General features: G+C 43.9%; 1 protein-coding gene across 1 annotated transcript in view; it reads left to right on the top strand.

The window, feature by feature from the left end:
• The window catches only part of LOC129867533 (adenomatous polyposis coli protein 2-like), a 48,463-nt gene that overhangs the window by 17,905 nt on the left and 10,256 nt on the right, over nt 1–20,302 (top strand). The window contains exons 2-9 of the mRNA XM_055940999.1: nt 6,788–6,949; nt 8,299–8,389; nt 8,563–8,854; nt 9,057–9,165; nt 10,095–10,208; nt 10,412–10,498; nt 16,519–16,605; nt 19,882–20,269. Of these exons, the coding sequence (XP_055796974.1) occupies nt 6,809–6,949; nt 8,299–8,389; nt 8,563–8,854; nt 9,057–9,165; nt 10,095–10,208; nt 10,412–10,498; nt 16,519–16,605; nt 19,882–20,269 (1,309 nt within the window). The 5' untranslated portion in view covers nt 6,788–6,808. The remainder of the gene's footprint in view (nt 1–6,787; nt 6,950–8,298; nt 8,390–8,562; nt 8,855–9,056; nt 9,166–10,094; nt 10,209–10,411; nt 10,499–16,518; nt 16,606–19,881; nt 20,270–20,302) is intronic.

Here is a 20,302-nt window from a genome sequence, read left to right on the forward strand (position 1 = left end):
TTTTCAGGATAAAAAAGAAATAGAATGGAGCTAAGCACAGGCAAAAGTATAGAGGTAAACCTGGTTCCAAGATGACGTAGCAGTGCAGATGTTGTTTGTCATTCTCCCATGTACATTTTGTATTTTTCATCATTTTGTATATATTTCAATATATTTTCAATATCTTTCTCCATTTTTTAAATTAAATATACCTTCCGGCAACCCGCCTCACCCAATGTGATACAGATCTGCTATTTTTAGACCTTTTAGCCAGAACATCAGAAGCTAGCCATCAGAAGCTAACCAACTAATTAGCTACTAGCTATTTAGTCATTGTTAGCCACTGCTAGTGGCCTTTACCTTTAGCACAGACACCAGCCGCTTTTAGCCTGGATAATACTTGCCAGCCTGCCAGTCTGCATATCAGACAGTTTTTCTCCACTACAACACAGGATTCCTGCCGTAAGCCCTGGACCATTACTCCAGATCATCGCAGCTAGCTAGCTGCCACCGAGTGGCCCAGCCCCGAAGCTAGCCTTGAGCCAGGCCCATCTCCCGGCCTGCTCAGTGGACCCTATAATAAGTCGGCTACACAGCTGATGTCTCCCGGACTCTTCACTAGCACGACTAGAATCCACTACACCACCAGATTCCTGCCGTAAGCTCTGGACTTCTGCATCAGATCATCGCTGCTAGCTAGCTGCTACCGAGTGGCTATAGTGGCCAAAGCCCTTGTCTCGAAGCTAGCACCAGTTAGCCGCGAGCCAGGCGCATCTCCTGGCTAGCAAACTAAATTACTCCAGCTACAATAACTCTTTTGCCAACTGGCCTGGACCCTTTGTCGACACGGCGCCCCGCCACTCCATCACGACTGGTCTGCCGACCTAATTCCATCCATTGTGCCCTCAACCGGCCTTCGCCGGACGTCGAAGCAGAAGCTTCTACTAGCCCCGGCCTGCTAACTTTTTTGAACGCCGTGTCTCTCGTTTGCTAGCGTAGTAACGACTACCTAGCAGCTTCCCTGTTTCATCTATTGCTGTTCACTGGACCCTATGATCACTTGGCTACATAGCTGATGCCTGCTGGACTGTTCATTAATCATGGTACTCCATTTTGTTTTTTTGGTTATCTGTCGGCCCCAGCCTTGAACTCAGGCCCTGTGTGTAGTTAACTGACCCTCTCTGCCCAATCATCGCCATTTTACCTGTTGTTATTGTCTTAGCTAGCTCTCCCAATCAACACCTGTGATTGCTTTATGCCTCGCTTTATGATTCTCACTAATGTCAAATAGCGCTTGTATACTATTGTTTAGGATTGTTATCATTGTTTTAGTTCACTGCAGAGCCCCTAGTCCCACTCAACATGCCTCAGATACCTCCTTTGTCCCACCTCCCATACATGTGGTGACCTTACCCAGCATAACTAGTGCGTCCAGAGATGCAACCTCTCATCTTCACTCAATGCCTAGGTTTACCTCCACTGTACCCGCATCCTACCATACCCCTGTCTGTACATTATGCCCTGAATCTATCCTACCACGCCTAGAAATCTGCTCCTTTTATTCTCTGTCCCCAACGCATAAGATGACCAGTTTTGATAGCCTTTAGCCGTACCCTCATCCTACTCCTCCTCTGTTTCTCGGGTGATGTGGAGGTTATCCCAGGCCCTGCATGTCCCCAGGCGCTCTCATTTGTTGATTTCTGTAACTGTAAAAGCCTTGGTTTCATGCATGTTAACATTAGAAGCCTCCTCCCTAAGTTTGTTTTACTCACTGCTTTAGCACACTCCAACCCTGATGTCCTTGCCGTGTCTGAATTCTGGCTTAGGAAGGCCACCAAAAATTCGGAGATTTCCATCCCCAACTACAACATTTTCCATCAAGATAGAACTGCCAAAATGGGAGGAGTTGCAATCTTCTGTAGAGATAGCCTGCAAAGTTCTGTCATACTTTCCAGGTCTATGCCTAAACAGTTTGAGCTTCTAATTTTAAAAATGAATCTCCAGAAATAAGTCTCTCACTGTTGCCACCTGATATAGACCCCCTTCAGCTCCCAGCTGTGCCCTGGACACCATATGTGAATTGACTGCCCCCATCTATCTTCCGAGTTCGTTCTGTTAGGTGAACTAAATTGGGATATGCTTAACACCCTGGCAGTCCTACAATCTAAGCTAGATGCCCTCAATCTCACACAAATTATCAAGGAACCCACCAGGTACAACCCTAAATCCATAAACATGGGCACCCTCATAGATATTATCCTGACCAACTTGCCCTCCAAATACACCTCTGCTGTTTTCAATCAGGATCTCAGCGATCACTGCCTCATTGTCTGCATCCGCTATGGATCCGCGGTCAAACGACCACCCCTCATCACTGTTAAATGCTCCCTAAAACACTTCTGCGAGCAGGAATTTCTAATCGACCTGGAAGGATATTGACCTCATCCATGTCAGTAGAGGATGCCTGGTTGTTCTTTAAAAGTAATTTCCTCACCATCTTAAATAAGCATGCCCCTTTCAAAAAATGTAGAACTAAGAACAGATATAGCCCTTGGTTCACTCCAGACCTGACTGCCTTCGACCAGCTTAAAAACATCCTGTGGCAGATTGCACTAGCATCGAATAGTCTCTGCGATATGCAACTCTTCAGGGAAGTCAGGAACCAATAGACGCAGTCAGTTAGGAAAGCAAAGGCTAGCTTTTTCAAACAGAAATTTGCATCCTGTAGCTCTAACTCCAAAAGGTTCTAGGACACTGTAAAGTCCATGGAGAATAAGAGCACCTCCTCCCAGCTGCCCACTGCACTGAGGCTAGGTAACACTGTCACCACCGATAAATCCACGATAATAGAGAATTTCAATAAGCATTTCTCTACAGCTGGCCATGCTTTCCTCCTGGCTACCCCAACCCCGGCCAACAGCTCTGCACCCCCTGCAGCTACTTGTCCCAGCCTCCCCAGCTTCTCCACCCAAATCCAGATAGCAGATGTTCTGAAAGAGCTGCAAAACCTGGACCCATACAAATCAGCTGGGCTAGACAATCTGGACCTTCTCTTTCTAAAATTATCTGCCGCCATTGCTGCAACCCCTATTACCAGTCTGTTCAACCTTTCTTTCATATCGTTCGAGATCCCTAAAGATTGAAAAGCTGCCGCGGTCATCCCCCTCTTCAAAGGGGGTAACACTCTAGACCCAAACTGTTATAGACCTATATCCATCCAGTCTTCAAAAGCCAAGTTAACAAACAGATCACTGACCATTTCGAATCCCACCGTACCTTCTCCGCTGTGCAATCCAGTTTCTGATGCTGGTCATGGGTGCACCTCTGCCACGCCCAAGTACTAAACGATATCATAACCGCTATCGATAAAAGACAGTACTGTGCAGCCATCTTCATCGACCTGGCCAAGGCTTTTGACTCTGTCAATCACCGTATTCTTATCGGCAGACTCAACTGCCTTAGTTTCTCAAATGACTGCCTCGCCTGCTTCACCAACTACTTCTCAGATAGAGTTTAGTGTGTCAAATCGGAGGGTCTGTTGTCCGGACCGCTGGCAGTCTCTATGGGGGTACCACAGGTTTCTATTCTCAGGCCGACTCTTTTCTCTCTATATATCAACGATGTCGCTCTTGATGCGGATGATTTCCTGATCCAGCTCTACACAGATGACACCATTCTGTATACATCTGGCCCTTTTTGGACACTGTGCTAACAAACCTCCAAACAAGCTTCAATGCCATACAACACTCATTCCGTGGCCTCCAACTGCTCTTAAACACTAGTAAAATTAAATGCATGCTTTTCAACCGATTGCTGCTCGCACCCGCCCGCCCGACTAGCATCACTACTCTGGACGGTTCTGACTTAGAATATGTGGACAACTACAAATACCTAGGTGTTTGGCTAGACTGTAAACTCTCCTTCCAGACTCAAATTAAACATCTCCAATCCAAAATTAAATCTAGAATCGGCTTCCTATTTCGCAACAAAGCCTTCTTCACTCATGCTGCCAAACATACTGTTGTAAAACTGACTATCCTACAATCCTCGATTTAATTTACAAAATAGCTTACAACACTCTACTAAGCAAACTGGATGCAGTCTATCACAGTGCCATCCATTTTGTCACCTAAGCCCCATATACCACCCACCACTGCGACCTGTATGCTCTCGTCGGCTGGCCCTCACTACATATTCGTCGCCAGACCCACTTGCTCCAGGTCATCTATAAGTCTTTGCTAGGTAAAGCTCCGCCTTATCTCAGCTCACTGGTCACCATAACAACACCCACCCGTAGCACGCGCTCCAGCAGGTATTTCTCACTGGTCATCCCCAAAGCCAACACCTCCTTTGGCCGCCTTTCCTTACAGTTCTTTGCTGCCAATGACTGGAACGAATTGCAAAAATTGCTGAAGTTGGAGACATATCTCCCTCACTAACTTTAAGCATCAGCTGTCTGAGCAGCTTACCGATCGCTGCATCTGTACACAGCCCATCTGTAAATAGCCCATCCAATCTACCTACCTCATCCTCATATTGTTTTTATTTACTTTTTTGCTATTTTGCACACCAGTATTTCTACTTGCACATCATCATCTGCACATCTATCACTCCAGTGTTAATTTGCTAAATTGTAATTACTTCGCTACTATGGCCTATTTATTGCCTTACCTCCTCACGCCATTTGCACACACTGTATATAGACTTTTTTCTATTGTGTTATTGACTGTATGTTTGTTTATTCCATGTGTAATTATGTGTTGTTGTTTGTGTTGCACTGCTTTGCTTTATCTTGGCCAGATCGCAGTTGTAAATTAGAACTTGTTTTCAACTGGCCTACCTGGTTAAATAAAGGTGAATTTTTTTGGTGTAAAATAAAATTCAGTCTACTTTCCACCAGACACTGGGAGATGAATTCACCGTTCAGCAGGACAATATCTAAAACACCAAATCTACACTGGAGTTGCTTACCAAGAAGACAGTGAATGTTCCTGAGTGGCCGAGTTACAGTTTTTACGTAAATCTACTTGATAATCTATGGCAAGACCTGAAAATTACATTTACATTTTAGTCATTTAGCAGACGCTCTTATCCAGAGCGACTTACAGTAGAGTGCATACATTTTATTACATTTTACATACTGAGACAAGGATATCCCTACCGGCCAAACCCTCCCTAACCCGGACGACGCTATGCCAATTGTGCGTCGCCCCACGGACCTCCCGATTGCATCCGGCTGCGACAGAGCCTGGGCGCGAACCCAGCCCAGCCTGGGCGCGAACCCAGAGACTCTGGTGGCGCAGCTAGCACTGCGATGCAGTGCCCTAGACCACTGCGCCACCCGGGGGGCCAGACTGTAAATGAACACCCGGGAGGCTAGCTGCCACCCGGGAGGCTAGCTGTAATGAATACGATGGGAGACAGAGAGCTGGTTTCAAGCACAGCGCACGGCAGATATTTATTTGTAAAGAACCACAGGAGGAGGCAGGTAGCTGGGTCCAGGGGCAGGCAGAAGCTCATACACAGGGGGTCCAAAAAGGCAGCAGTACAGGCAGGGAAAAGGCTAGTAACGTAGTCTGGGAGATCAGGCAATAGGCTGATAACAGGAAATCCGATAGGCTAAAGTACAAGCAGGGAATTGGCAAAAAGTGTCGTTAGTGAGGCAGGCAAAAACTATCATACACGAGAGGATTAAATTACGGGAAAACCAGAGCTCCGAATAGAAGTGTATCACAAAACAAACAATACCTCACAATAATGGGGTGCAACGAACTGAACTAAATAGTGTGTGATAATGACACACTGGTGTGTGAACAGGTGATCAGAATTCAGGTGATTGGGATCTGGAGTGAGCTGCGTTCAGGGGATCTATGTGTTTGAGAGTGTGAGCTGGATAGTGAGCTACTTTCAGGGGATCTACGTGTTTGAGAGTGTGAGTTGGAAGTAGACGTTACACTAGCAAAGATAAACAACCAATTTGAAAGAGCTTGAAGACTTTATAAAAGAATAATTGGCAAAAGTTGCTTGAATAATTTTGAAAATGATGATGTTGCACAATCCAGGAGTGGAAAGTTCTTAGAGACTTACCTAGAAAGACTCACAGCTGTAAACACTGCCAAATGTGCTTCTACAAAGTATTGACTCAGGGATATTTATTTATATTATTTCCACTAAATGTGGAAAAAAATAATAAAAACATGTTTTCACTTTGTCATTATGGGGTATTGTTTTTAGATGGGTGAGCTGTTTTATATAGGGACTGGGAGATTAGTTAGGATCGAGGGAAAACGCACAGAGCAAAGTACAGAGAGAACCTTGACAACACCTGCTCCAGGGCGCTCAGGACCTCAGACTGGGTTGAAGGTTCACCTTACAACATGACAATGACCCTAAGCACACAGCCAAGACAACGCAGGAGTGGCTTCGGGACAAGTCTCTGAATGTCCTTGAGTGGCCCAGCCAGAACCTGGACTTGAACCCGATCGAACATCTCTGGAGAGACCTGAAAATAGCTGTGCAGCGATGCAATGTGTTATTTGTAAAAAATAAAATAAAAAACAACAACAACATTAAAACCTGTTTTTGCTTTGTCATTATGGGGTATTGTGTGTAGAGTGGAAAAGGTGAAGGGGTCTGAATACTTTCCGAATGCACTGTATTAGGAAATAAACTGCCTGTTTTGCTTTAACTGTTGCTGGAAAGACACAATGGAATTATAATAAGCAATGCATAATGTGCTGGAGTTAGCCATGAAAGTTATCTCCAACGCTCATTAACCTCCGGTCCCACTTGTTCTTCTGCCTTGCAGGGACCACAACATTGTCTGAAGATGGCAAACTCCACGGCTTCCTATGACCAACTAGTCTACCAGGTGGAAGCTCTCCGCCAGGAGAATTCCCATCTGCGTAGAGAGCTGGAGGACAACTCCAACCACCTGTCCAAGCTGGAGAACGAGACCACCGACATGAAGGTGAGAGAGGTTAGAGGGACAACCCCAGGGCTAAGGGAGAAGAATAGGAGGATAACATTGGGGTGTTGATTTGATGATTGGTTAGAAAGGTGGAATTTAAACCATTTCCAGATTTCCTTGACCTCTTCATTTGTTATGTTTGTTATTTCTATCCATCTGGACTTAAGATTTTTTTAAATATGAAGACACAGATGAGAATATGTTGCTTTGATGCTCATAAAGATGGCAGCAATTGTCATTTGTTTTTTAAAAGGACACATTTTTCTTTTGGGATTTTCTCTATGCTTACATGCCCTCCATTTTGTCAAGCCGTGGCTAATAGTATGATTTAGATAGAGATAGGACATTTCCCATTCAAATCCACTCAGTTCTGCCTCAGATGGATAGAGTTCAGCCCCAATTCTGAAGGATGCTGTAGACTTCATGTAACTCCTTCGCTAGTGACCCGGTTTCTCTCCTGAGTGACTGAAGACGCTAATGCTTCATGGCTAGAATTCATGGCCTGGATAGACGAGGCACTGAGCTACCCTTCAAATCATTCTTCTTTCTGCACTGATCTAACCAGTTGTCCTCGTTACAGTAATGATGCCACCAGGTGATTGAAACAAGCTGCAAAGGAAGAAGGAAACCATTAGACAATATAGCTTGCTAAGACATTTTCTCGTTATCGATTATTTTGCTGCTTGAAATCCCAGCTTGTCTGACAGGATATTTCTTCTTTGATAGTCATTTTTGTCTCTGTGGCTAAACCTGCTTCAAATTTCTATACACTCCTCCCTGTCACACCATGTGCAATTAGGGTTTACTCTTAGGTATCTGTCTGTTTGTCAACAAAACGTTTGGCTTTTATAGACATGCATCATATAATAGTCTGGATAGGTCACCATTTTGAGATTTAATTGTAGGTGCCAACCCTAGTTCATGCTGGTCTGCCCTATCACTCCTCTGGCACACAGCTGGATTCTCCCCAGCTAAAGCCTTTATATTCCTGAGGGCAGCTTGAGCTATCAGCAGACAACCAGGACGCTCTGTAGGGAGCTCACAAAGCCAGACACTGGTGGCAAACAGACCTAACCTTCCAACCTCAAAACAAACCCTTGGAGAATATTGATTTGAGGAAAAGGCTTGGATTTTACATTGACTTGGCTGTGATTTCAGGCGGCCTACTGAGGAAAAGGAAAGAACAGGAATAGGAGGCATACAGTAGTTGCTTTGCTTTTTTCATCTCTAGGAGGACATTGTAATCCCAACAGGTTGTGACTCATTTTTGGTTTCACTGTGGCCACAACAATTTCATTTGACTGGGTTTCTGGTTGGACACAGATAGTGAATTGCTTTCTCTTCTCTAGGGGGTTTTGAAGGGGCTGCAAAGCAAACTGGAGCTGGAGGCTGGCACTTTGGCCTCCTCCGGGAGGACTGATGTGCTGGACCAGCTCAAAGGTATGTGTGCCTTAACTGTGCTTTTCTGTCTATTATCTCACCATTTAATGTCTGTTTAGACTGATATTGTACACAACTCATTAATTAATTCAATATCAGCCATTTCAATCATTCATTTTTAGAAAATAAAATCATATTTATTTTTCCAAATATGAATGACATTTCTCTCTCAGAGTTGCACATGGACTTGACCAACTACTATGAGCTGAAGTACCAGCCGCAAAACATGCGCGTTCTCCCAGACAGTCTAGCCAGTCTGGCAGCTCAGTCGGGTGACATGGACGATTGTCTGGCCTGCTTGCCTCCCTCCTCCTCCAGAGCCAGGAGCCCCCTGCGGCCTTCATCCCGCCAGAGCTCCTCTCTGTCTGGGGAGGGCACGGCTGTGCACCCTGGAGCCCTGGCCAAAGCCATGCTGGGAGACGGACGCATCACGGCCCAGCATCTGGAAGACCTCTACAAAGAGAGGTTAGCACTTTACCATAGTTCAATCAGATGTATGTATTACTAGTAATACTAAACCAAACATCTTTAAAATAATACCTTAAAAATTATAATTCACTATAAATCACTAGTCCCTTCAAAAAAGAAAAAGCGAGGTACTATGAATCCCCAGTGATGTTGTGGTGGATGGTAGTCAAAGTGTTAAATGTAGCTGGGTGTGTTCCAGAACGATGCTGCTAAGTGAGATAGACAAGGAGGAGAGGGAGCGTCACTGGTACTACAGCCAGCTCCAGGGACTGTCTCAGCGGCTGAACCAACTGCCACGCATCGACACGGTGAGAGCACTTTAACACCACTGAGTCTCCAGAATATTCTCTCCTCACAGTACTCAGACACAGTGGACCATAACAGACAGCAGTACAGTACAAAGTATACTTGTACTCAGCACTCAGTTGCAGGAAATGTAGGCACTTTTTTAAAACTGTCGCCCCCTCGTATTTCATTGTGTGCTTGTTGTTTGAAAATTACTCTTTGGAAACAAGTTTAGAGTATGAGTAGAGCATTGCTTTATTCTTTCATAGACAGACACAACATGTCTTATTGCTCATTGCTCTCTTGCATGTTCATTGTCATGAAATAAACTCATTATTGTTTTAACAGGCGCACAGGCAAGAGTTAAACCATCAAATAGAACAATGAGACAGATATTTCACAGGATGTATAAATGTGAAGCATCCACTTGGTGTTTCCACTCACTACCAAATATGGTGATGAGAGGAAACCCAGTGGCCGGCAGTGTGAGAAGATGGAGCGAGATGGATTTTGGCCGACATTCTGCAGATTCTTTCGTCAATGAAACATTCGGTCTCCATACAGTTTTCTCTTTCCAAAACTATAATCTGTAACAAACAGAGTGGACTGCTTCTTAAAGACTTTACCCTTTGCCAAAGTAAAAAAAAAAAAAATGTTTAGGAGGAGTGCAAGGGCGAATTCAGTTATTGCACACACGCACTTCACAGAGTTCCATAACAGAAATATGCAAATAAATGCTAGATTGTGCCAGTAGGATCTCTCTAGCTCATGCTTGGTTCTGCCCACTTGGATTCATTTGGTCCCATTAGAAACAACAGGCTCTGGTCTATCTTGGGTTAAATCTTTGGTTATACTCTTTGACAGAGAAGCTAGCATCCATTTAGTTTCAGAATGCCCCTAAATGGAGGCTTGTGTTGTGTGGAAACTAATCTCTTTTTCCTTATCTTAACAGTTCTCCATACAGATTGACCTCATTCGCCAGCAGCTGGAGTTCGAGGCACAGCAGTTGCGTTCTGTCATGGAGGAACGCTTCGGAACCAGCGATGAAATGGTCCAGAGGACACAGGTAAGGAGACTCTCTGCCATGTCTGTCTCTGTCATGGCAACACACACAGTAACATTTGGCAACTGTTCTCAATATCTTCACATTTTACATGAAAAACCAAGAAATTAAAACTGCCCTCAGAGGGTGTTGTACAATGTTTGGACAATGTTTGTCGTGCCACAAAATGACTGTGGCGACTAAAGACTCTCTGTCTCCCCTCACAGATCCGTGTGGCTCGTCTGGAACAGCTGGAGAAAGAACTACAGGAGGCCCAGGAGTCTAGAGGCACCCAGGAAAAGAGCCTGTGTGAGGTGAGAACACAGTTCGGACATATACAGTTTGTATTTGAAAACTATTTCTAGATGCATATTTTCAGTTTTTCCCGAACCCACTTCAGTCGCGCAAAAAAAGGAGGCTCACGCTGCTCTTGCTGGCACATGTGCAGATCAAATACACCGCAGTAAGTATGATGAAGAAGTTTACATGTCCTTATAATTTGAAAGATGGCTCATAAAACCAGGTGTTTTAATCAGTGTATGCTTACTTCCATTATGACCTAACGCCGATTAAGATCAGCAGAGTAAGGTGTTTACATGACTAATGCCATACTCGGCTTACTGCCATAATCAGTTTAATATCAAATTATTAGTCTGCATGTAAACATACTGTATTCAGAGATTGAGACAAGCAAGTGACAGTGACAGATAATCCTGTGTTCTGTTTTCACAAAATTATTTTGTACTGTAAAAATGAAAGATGACAAGGATTATTTTCTCTCAGAGGTGATTTATTTATTTCACATTGTCCGCCGCCTCAGTAGCTTTCAGTCAATTTAGATCATATTGTCAATTTTCCTCGTCCTCACTACTCCCTCTCCTGAGTTGAGTTGAGTTGATGTTATTTTTACAGGGACAGTGCACATTAATCAACGTTTCAGTAAAAGTGCCGGTTTTAGCCAGCCGGCTAATTTTCAACCTCAGTCCCTGGGCAGGTTATTAAAAACAATTACAATATAGACAATCATTGAGCAGTGAGCCCACGCAGAGCAACATAGGATAAGCAAGACGTAGCATACAGACAGAGCAACATAGGATAAGCAAGACGTAGCATACAGACAGAGCAACATAGGACAAGCAAGACGTAGCATACAGACAGAGCAACATAGGACAAGCAAGACGTAGCATGCAGACAGAGCAACATAGAACAAAAAGCAGCAAGACAAAATTCATAAAAGCAACAAAGTGTTTCCACACCTCACAAGCTACAGACAACGTGGGAAGCGGCAATACACAGCTAGGGACCATGTTCACAAATCTGATTGACCTTTAGCCATGTCTTCATGCATTTTGTGAGTGTGATATGTGGTGCAGTTATGTGTGTCTGATGGCAGTGTATTCCAAACATGGGAAGCTCTCACAGAGAAAGCGGATTTACTAAAGGTGCTTTTCCTTAAGGGAACTATACAGTCACCTCTCATAGCAGACCTTGTGGATCTGCTGCCATATGTTTGGGTTTTCTGTTGAACAAAAATACTGAGTGGAGGGGGAGCCAGGCCATTTAGGATCTTGAATACAAGACATGCATCGGTGTATTGCACAAGATTTTCCCAACTCAGGAGCTCATGCTTTTGAGGATGTAACAGTGATGATGGCTATTGGGCTTCCTATCAAGCACTTTGAGAGCCTGTTTGTAGACCGACTGAACAGGTTTTAATGTTGTACAGCAAGCTTGGGCCCAACTAGTCAAGCAGTATGTTAAGTGGGGGAGTATCATAGATTTGAAGTACAGTTTTGCTACCTCTGTAGTCAAACAATTTCGTTATAAATCGGAAATTAGCGAGGTTGAATTTGGTTATCTGAATTACCTTTTTCACATGTTTTTAAAAGAGAGGTTGGAATCAAGTTGTCACGTTCGTCGTATAGAGGAGACCAAGGCGCAGCGTGATTGGAATACATTCTTCTTTTAATGAAGAATAAAACAAAGTAACAAAACGAACGTGAAGCTATAAACACTGAGTGCTGACATGCAACTACACACAGACAATAACCCACTAAACAAAAATGGAAAATGGCAACCTAAATAGGATCCCCAATCAGAGACAACGATAAACAGCTGTCTCTGATTGGGAACCAATTCAGGCCACCATAGACCTACATTTACATAGGCAATATCAAAACCCCATAGATATACCAAAAAAACCTAGAGAAGACAAAACACCCATACCACCCTCGTCACACCCTGACCTAACCAAAATAATAAAGAAAACAAAGATAACTAAGGTCAGGGCGTGACACAAGTATGATTTCATGGTACTTAAAATCAGATACCACCTGGAGCTTCTCCCCTGACACATAGACATATGGCTCAGTAGTATCTGTTGCCCTCTTTGTGAAGAACATGCAAACAGTTTTTTTCACATTGAGATGCAAACACGAGTCACTCAGCCACTTTGTAACCTGGACCATTACAGTAGTGAATTCTTGTGCAGCTTGTTGTTTGCTCTTTGCATGCACATATATCACTGTATCATCTGCATACATTTGAACTTCAGACCCAGTACAGACAGAAGGCAGATCATTAATGTACAGGCTGAACAGGAGGTGCCCCAGTATTGACCATTGGGGCACGCCCACATCATAGCTAAGAGTGGGCTCACTCTAAGACACTGAGTTCTGCTTTCAAGGTATGATTTCATCCATCTCAAGGCATCGGGGGGAAAGTTGAACTTGGACAATTTTGTGATGAGAGTCTCTAGGTTAACAGTATCAAAAGCCTTCCTTAGGTCCAGAAACACAGCCCCAACAACGCCCCCTTTATCCATCTTGGACTGCACATTTTCTAGAAGAAAGCAGTTGGCCGTTTCTGTGGAGTGTTTCGCTCTGAAGCCAAACTGCATGGAGTGTAATGTGAAGGGGCTGTTGTTGAGGTGGGCAAACAGTTGTTCTGCTACACACTTTTCAACAACCTTTGACACCACCGGTAGTATACTAATGGGCCTGTAGTTACTCACGTCAGCAGGGTCGCCCGATTTAAAGATGGCCGTTATTATGGCCGACTTCCATACCCTTGGAAACACCCCGAGACCAATAGATGTGTTGGTGACCTTAGTAATGAGGCCAATGAGTGACTCTTTTTAGTTTTTAAGAAAGGTAGAGTTCAGCCCAAACACATCTTTGGCTTTGGAGTTCTTTAGTGAGCTGATCACCTTGTTCACCTTTTCTCTATATCTCTCTCTTTCTCTCTCTCTCTCTCCCTCTCTCTCTCTCTCTCTATCCCCCTCTCTCTCTCTATCCCCCTCTCTCTCTTGCGCTCTCTCTATCCCCCTCCGTCTCTCTATCCCCACCTCTCTCTATATCCCCCTCTGTCTCCCCACTCTCTCTCTCTCTCTCCATCCCCCTCTCTCTCTTGCTCTCTCTCTCTCTATCCCCCTCTCTCTCTATCCCCACCTCTCTCTCCATCCCCCTCCATCTCCCCACTCTCTCTCTCCATCCCACTCTCTCTCTTGCTCTCTCTCTCTCTCTATCCCCCTCCGTCTCTCTATTCTCCTCTGTCTCTCTATCCCCACCTCTCTCTCTATCCCCCTCCGTCTCTCTATCCCCACCTCTCTCTCTATCCCCCTCCGTCTCTCTATCCCCACCTCTCTCTCTATCCCCCTCCGTCTCTCTATCCCCACCTCTCTCTCTATCCCCCTCCGTCTCTCTATCCCCACCTCTCTCTCTATCCCCCTCCGTCTCTCTCATCCCCCTCCATCTCCCCACTCTCTCTCTCTATCCCCCTCCGTCTCTCTATCCTCCTCCGTCTCTATCCCCACCTCTCTCTCTATCCCCCTCCGTCTCTCTATCCCCACCTCTCTCTCTCCATCCCACTTACGCGCTCTATCGGTGCCGTGCTGCTATGCAGAACACAGGCTTTGCCCCTCTTTAGCTCGGCTCCAATTGGTCGCTCCTCCCAAAGAGTATAGTGTTGCTTGGGCACTACAAGCTTGGCACAGCAGGAGTGGGTGTTTCGGTTGAGTGGGTCTCAGACCAGCCCGTTTAGGTGTCTGTGTATCTATCCTCTGGGGCTCTGTAGGAGAATAGCAATGAGTTCTCTAGTAACAGGATGCAGGAAGAATGTGAATTAAAAGGGACAACAATAGACACATTGTTCCATGTTTTTCTGGGCTATTGTCAACCATCTTGCATCACACAAAAGGTTCCTATGCAATCCATTGTAAGCGTTTGATTATTTATTTGAACTGTGTGGCAACGACAATTAAAGGGGTGAAAGCCACGGCAGATTCAATCCATCAAAACACAGACACATTTAGCATGTTTATCTTGTTATCGGCGAGATCACACTTTATTCTCTTACAACATGATGGAGCTATTCAGACTAGCATATGTCTAATAGCCCTTCCCCTTTGTCTGAAAGCTACTCTTCGGTGAGATCAGGCACAAGCCTGGATACCATGGTGATCGACTGGGGGGATGAAAGAGTTGATAGATGACTCTCTGAAGATTTGTGATGGAGCCAATCGGTTTGTTGAATCCAAATGGAGTGTGTCTGTATGCTGGGAGTGTGCAACTCATACCTTATGAGAAAAGACATGAATGTCTGTCTGCAGTGCCAATAGTAAGATGCAGGAGGTGAAATTAAATGTATTGATATCGGTTAGTTGCTACTGACAATAACATCTCACTCTGGTGTTCACTTCAGGAGATGCTGATGCTGACTACTAAATACTTTTTTATGTTTGGACAGCAAATTTAGGTCATTTATTTTTTTCCTATTACGTATCTACTAATGCCAGAGGCTGGATACATTTGTTATTTATTCTGGCCTATTTATCTGGTATAATTATATTTGCACGATAAGTAATGGGATCTTAACAAACATTATTTTAAATTAGATGTTCATAATCTTTCTATTCAGATGTAATTATTTCAAAATAAGTTTGTTAAACCCAATAAACTTAACCAACTCAAATTTGAATACATACAGTATTGAATATAATTATAGAATATAATTTATCTACAACGATATTAGTCTATCTATATTAGTCTATAGATAATCTCTTCTATTTTAAATAATCAATAAGATTGTAATTTAGACTGAAATTAATAACATAATACATTTTTTCAAGGGCACTTGAAGGTCAGTCTTGATTTGTTTTGGATGATATTATATCAGTACTTTGACTCCAAGTATCGATTTGTACAATTTTTATAATATATACAGTAAATCAAATGTGTTTATATAGCCCTTCTTACATTAGCTGATATCTCAAAGTGTTCTACAGAAACCCAGCCTAAAACCCCAAACAGCAAGCAATGCAGGTGTAGAAGCATAGTCAAAGGTTTGGACACACCTAGTCATTCCAGGGTTTTTTATTTTTGCTATTTTCTACATTGTAGAATAATAGTGAAGACATCAAAACTATGAAATGACACATATGGAATCATGTGGGGCGGCAGGGTAGCCTAGTGGTTAGAGCGTTGGACTAGTAACTGAAAGGTTGCAAGTTCAAATCCCCAAGCTGACAAGGTACAAATCTGTCGTTCTGCCCCTGAACAGGCAGTTAACCCACTGTTCCTAGGCCGTCATTGAAAATAAGAATTTGTTCTTAACTGACTTGCCTAGTTAAATAAAGGTAAAAATAAAAAAAATAAAAAATAAATAAATGTAGTAACCAAAAAAAGTGTTAAACAAATCAAAATATATTTTAGATTCTTAAAAATAGCCACCCTTTGCCTTGATGACAGCTTTGCACACTCTTTGCATTCTCTCTGGGATGTCTTCACTGTTATTCTACAATGTAGAAAATAGTAGAAATGAAAAACTCTGGAATGAGTAACTTTTGACTGGTACTGTATATATATATATTTATTATGATTTTTTTCTAGGTAGTATTAGCTAGCGCTAGTCGGCTGTACCTGCACAAAACTCTGGTATTTTTCATTCTGTTTTCCATCTTCTTTTTCAGTTGAGCCAAGATTTTTTCAGCACTTTTATTTCCATGACTGATCAACATTTTTCTCATGCTCTCTCGTCTCTCTGCAGCCGACATATAGTGAGCAATATGCTTAGGAAATTGCAATAGAATCACAGTATAGAATCGCAATACATATAGAATCGTGACAATCGCAATACATATCGTATCGCCAGCGATGTATTGTGATAATATCGTATTGTGAGGCAATTCTCAGCCCTAATAGAAAGTTCAAAGCAAACCGCCTGCAATTGACTTTTATGCTACAAAATGAGAAATGATTCATGTCAGTTACTTGACCCTTATTGACATGAAGCAGCTTGAAACCATGTCATTTACGATCCCTCTCTTTCTTTGCAGACCTCAAGCTTTGAAAAGCAGCCTATTCCAGAAACTGAACATGCGTTGACTGGTTCTGCTCTGGATGCACAAGGAGACGGAAGCAAAGTAAGGCCATCTTCACATCTTTAGTAATAATGAATGGAGTTTGCATTAGTGGCTCTGCATTTTTTAGATGACTATTTGTGTGTGGACAATAATCAGATCCCATCGAGCCATGTGTAGTGAAAGTCGATCTTAAATGCTTATGATAATATTCAACCACCATTTTCGAACAGGGTATTTCGATGGTTTTACATATGTAACCCTCTCACCAGGCTCGAATTTGACTCTTACAATATTACCTTACTTAGATTTCTGAACAACATGGGATATTAGGTGAGAAGGACATAAGAATCCCTATTGTAAACTCGCTAGGGTGATTACAAACTAGAGTATTAACTTCAGATAAAATGATTAGGTTTCTTCCTAGGTTCTGGCCTTTCTATGGAGTTTTTCCTAGCCACTGTGCTTCTACATCTGCATTGCTTGCTGTTTGGGGTTTTAGGCTGAGTTTCTTCTGTACGGCACTTTGTGACATCGGCTGATGTAAAAAGGGCTTTACAAACGAAGCATCGGGGAGTGCTGGCTTTCCGGTTGGTGGTGACGTCGGGTCCGGGGGCCGCCACTGATAGAACCGGGGGTGCCTAAGCCAGCTCGTCAGGCTGTCACGCCCAAGCTGGCTCGAGAGGTTTCTTGCCCCGGTTGGCTCGGAAGGCAGCCATCCCACATCAAGCCTCATCCAGATCGTCAGGTTTTTACGCCCAGCCGGCTCGTCAGGCTGCTACGCCTCCGACGGATCATCGGGCTCCCACACCTCAGCGGGATAGACAGGCCTTTGTGCCTCAGCCGAATCGTCAGACTCTTATGCCTCAGCCGGCTCGCCAGGCTCTCACACCTCTGCCGGTTCGTCGGGATTTCACGCCCAGCCGGCTTGTCCAGCACCCATGCCTCGGCTGGCCCATCAGGCTCGTCCCAGGTGGGACGCCGGGTGGTGCCACTAGGGGGGGGGGGCGGGGGTACTGTCACGCCTGCTCCCGCTCTTTCCCCCTCCCCAGCATTACGCACTCCTGCCACCATCATTACGCACACCTGCCTTCCTCTGTCACGTGCATCAGCGATTATTGGACTCACCTGGACTCAATCACCTCTGTCATTACCTCCCCTATATCTGTCTGTTCCCCGCTGTGTTCCCTACTTCAGCATTGATTGTCATATGTCCTTGTATGTGTGCTGTCGCTGTTCCTGTCTTGTTTCATGTCTGTTCCTAATTAAATGTTTGACTCACCGTACCTGTTTCTCTACTCTAGCGTTGGTCCTTACAGTTACTGACTACTCGTAGATATTTCCTCAGCAACGTATAGCAGTTCGGTGCAGGTGTCCTCACAAGATCCACAGCAAACACAGTTTTCAATGCAGCCAGTACTCCGTAGCAGCAACCGACATCCCGTGAAAACCATAATTTGCCGATCGTCCACAAGGAATTCTCTCCAGACCTTGCAAGATGCTAGGCTAACCTTGAGGATGTTGAATGTATCCACAATGCGAAGGCAGCTCCAGTCTCCAATAGGTCTTTCTTAACAAAATAATAGTATTTCCCTTCAAACCTCTGTAGGTATGTCGTTGTTCCCTCCTTATAGTCTTCTTTAGTCGTTTTTCTTCAACACTGATAACGTCTCTCCATTCTCTTTTTTCAACGTCCCCCTCTCTCTTATTTTCAACATCCCCCTCTCTCTTATTTTCAACCCAGGCCTCCTGTTAACCAGGTCAACTCTCCCATTGGCCACATCTTAACAAGCTACTTCATTAGTCACAACCAGATACATGGGAAACTTAAACTTAACAGTAAACCAACCTATTCACTTGTACATTAAAGAAACATTGCTTCAAAAGAAATGCATTAACGACATAACAAATCAGGAGTAATTCAATCACATTTTAAATCTAATACCAATGAATTATGGCGGCAGGTTAGCCTAGTGGTTAGAGTGTTGGACTAGTAACTGAAAGGTTGCAAGTTTGAATCTCCGAGCTGACAAGGTACAAATCTGTTGTTCTGCCACTGAACAGAGAGTTAACCCACTGTTCCTAGGCCGTCATTGAAAATAAGAATTTGTTCTTAAAGCTTCTTCTTGATAGGGGGCGCAATTTAAACATATGGTAAAATATGCGTACCCATTTTAAACTGCCTATTTCTCATCCCCCGAAACTAGAATATGCATATAATAGTCTGATTATGATAGAAAACACTCTGAAGTTTCCAAAACTGTAAGAATTTTGTCTGTGAGTTAAACAGAACTTTTATTGCAGGTGAAAACCTGAGAAAATTTCAAGCAGGAAGTGGCACTAATTTTGAGAGCTCTGTGTTTCAAAGCCTTCCTATTGCATATGTGAAGTCTCATCAATAAGACCTCTTTTTCTATGTCTTCCCTAAGGTGTCAACAGCTTTTAGACGTAGTTTCAGGCCTATACTTTGAAGGATGAGCTCGCAAGAGCACATTGAGTAAGTGGACAGGTGGGGGCTCTCCGGGTGAATCATGCGTAAATCTGAAAAGGTAGCCATTGTTTCTCTAGCTTTAGTGAGAAGCCAACTGTCCCGGTTGATTCATTATCGAATAGATATGTGAAAAACACAATGAAGTTGGATCAGAAGCAACGTTTGGCATGTTTATGTGGACATTATTGATATCATTTGGAATTTTTTCCGCCGTTGTCGCGAACGCTTTTTCCAGTGGATTCTTGGGTCATGACGCATCAAACAAACGGAGTTATTTGGATATAAAACATATCTTTATGGAACAAAAGGAACATTTGCTGTCTAACTGGGAGTCTCGTGAGTGAAACCAACCGAAAACAACTAAGGTAAACAACTCATTTGATTGCTTTGCTGGTTGTTGTTACCGAATTACCTGACGTTAGCTGTTCTTATTGTTTTGTCGAGCGATCGATACATTTACACAAATGCATGTATTGCTTTCGCTGTAAAGCATCATTTCAAAATCTGAGACGACAGATGGATTAACAAAAGACTAAGCTGTGTATTGCAATGTTCCACTTGTGATTTCATGAAATTATATTTTATGGTTACCCTCTGGCTACGCTATGCTAGTCAGGGTTTTTAATGACAGAAATCCCGGATCCGGGAGGAGTAGCAAACTGACCTGCCTAGTAAAATAAAAATTATAACAAATAAACTCTATGCTTGGTTTTCACAAAGGTATTACACAATCTGCAAGTTATGCTTATAATCATTGCTATAAAATCTCTCAGTCGACTTATCTGCCAAAATAAAAGTTAATGAATAAAATATGTACTCTCCACGGCCATGTATTTCACCTGGATTAGGTGGAGATGGTGTTCTGGCTGCTCTCCATGCTGGCCAACCGGGACAGAGATGAGATGTCCCGCACTCTGCTGGCCATGTCCAGCTCCCAAGACAGCTGCATCGCCATGCGCAAGTCCGGCTGCGTCCCCCTGCTGGTGCAGATCCTGCACGACGGCCCAGGGGGCGCCGGAGAGTCGGCCAGGAGTGTAGCATGCAGCCGGGAGGCCCAGTCCAGAGCCAGCACTGCCCTGCATAACATTGTGTACTCCCAGCCCAACGAGGGCCAGGCCCGGCGGGAGATGAGGGTGCTGCACGTGCTGGAGCAGATCCGCTCGCACTGTGACAGCGGCTGGGACTGGATTGAGAGCCATGTGCGTACTCCCTCTCCTGGAGGTACTACAACCACAGGTTAGTAGAGGAGGATTATTTTAGGAGATTAAT

Source organism: Salvelinus fontinalis, chromosome 12, assembly GCF_029448725.1.
Source record: "Salvelinus fontinalis isolate EN_2023a chromosome 12, ASM2944872v1, whole genome shotgun sequence".
In the NCBI taxonomy this organism is placed as follows: domain Eukaryota; kingdom Metazoa; phylum Chordata; class Actinopteri; order Salmoniformes; family Salmonidae; genus Salvelinus; species Salvelinus fontinalis.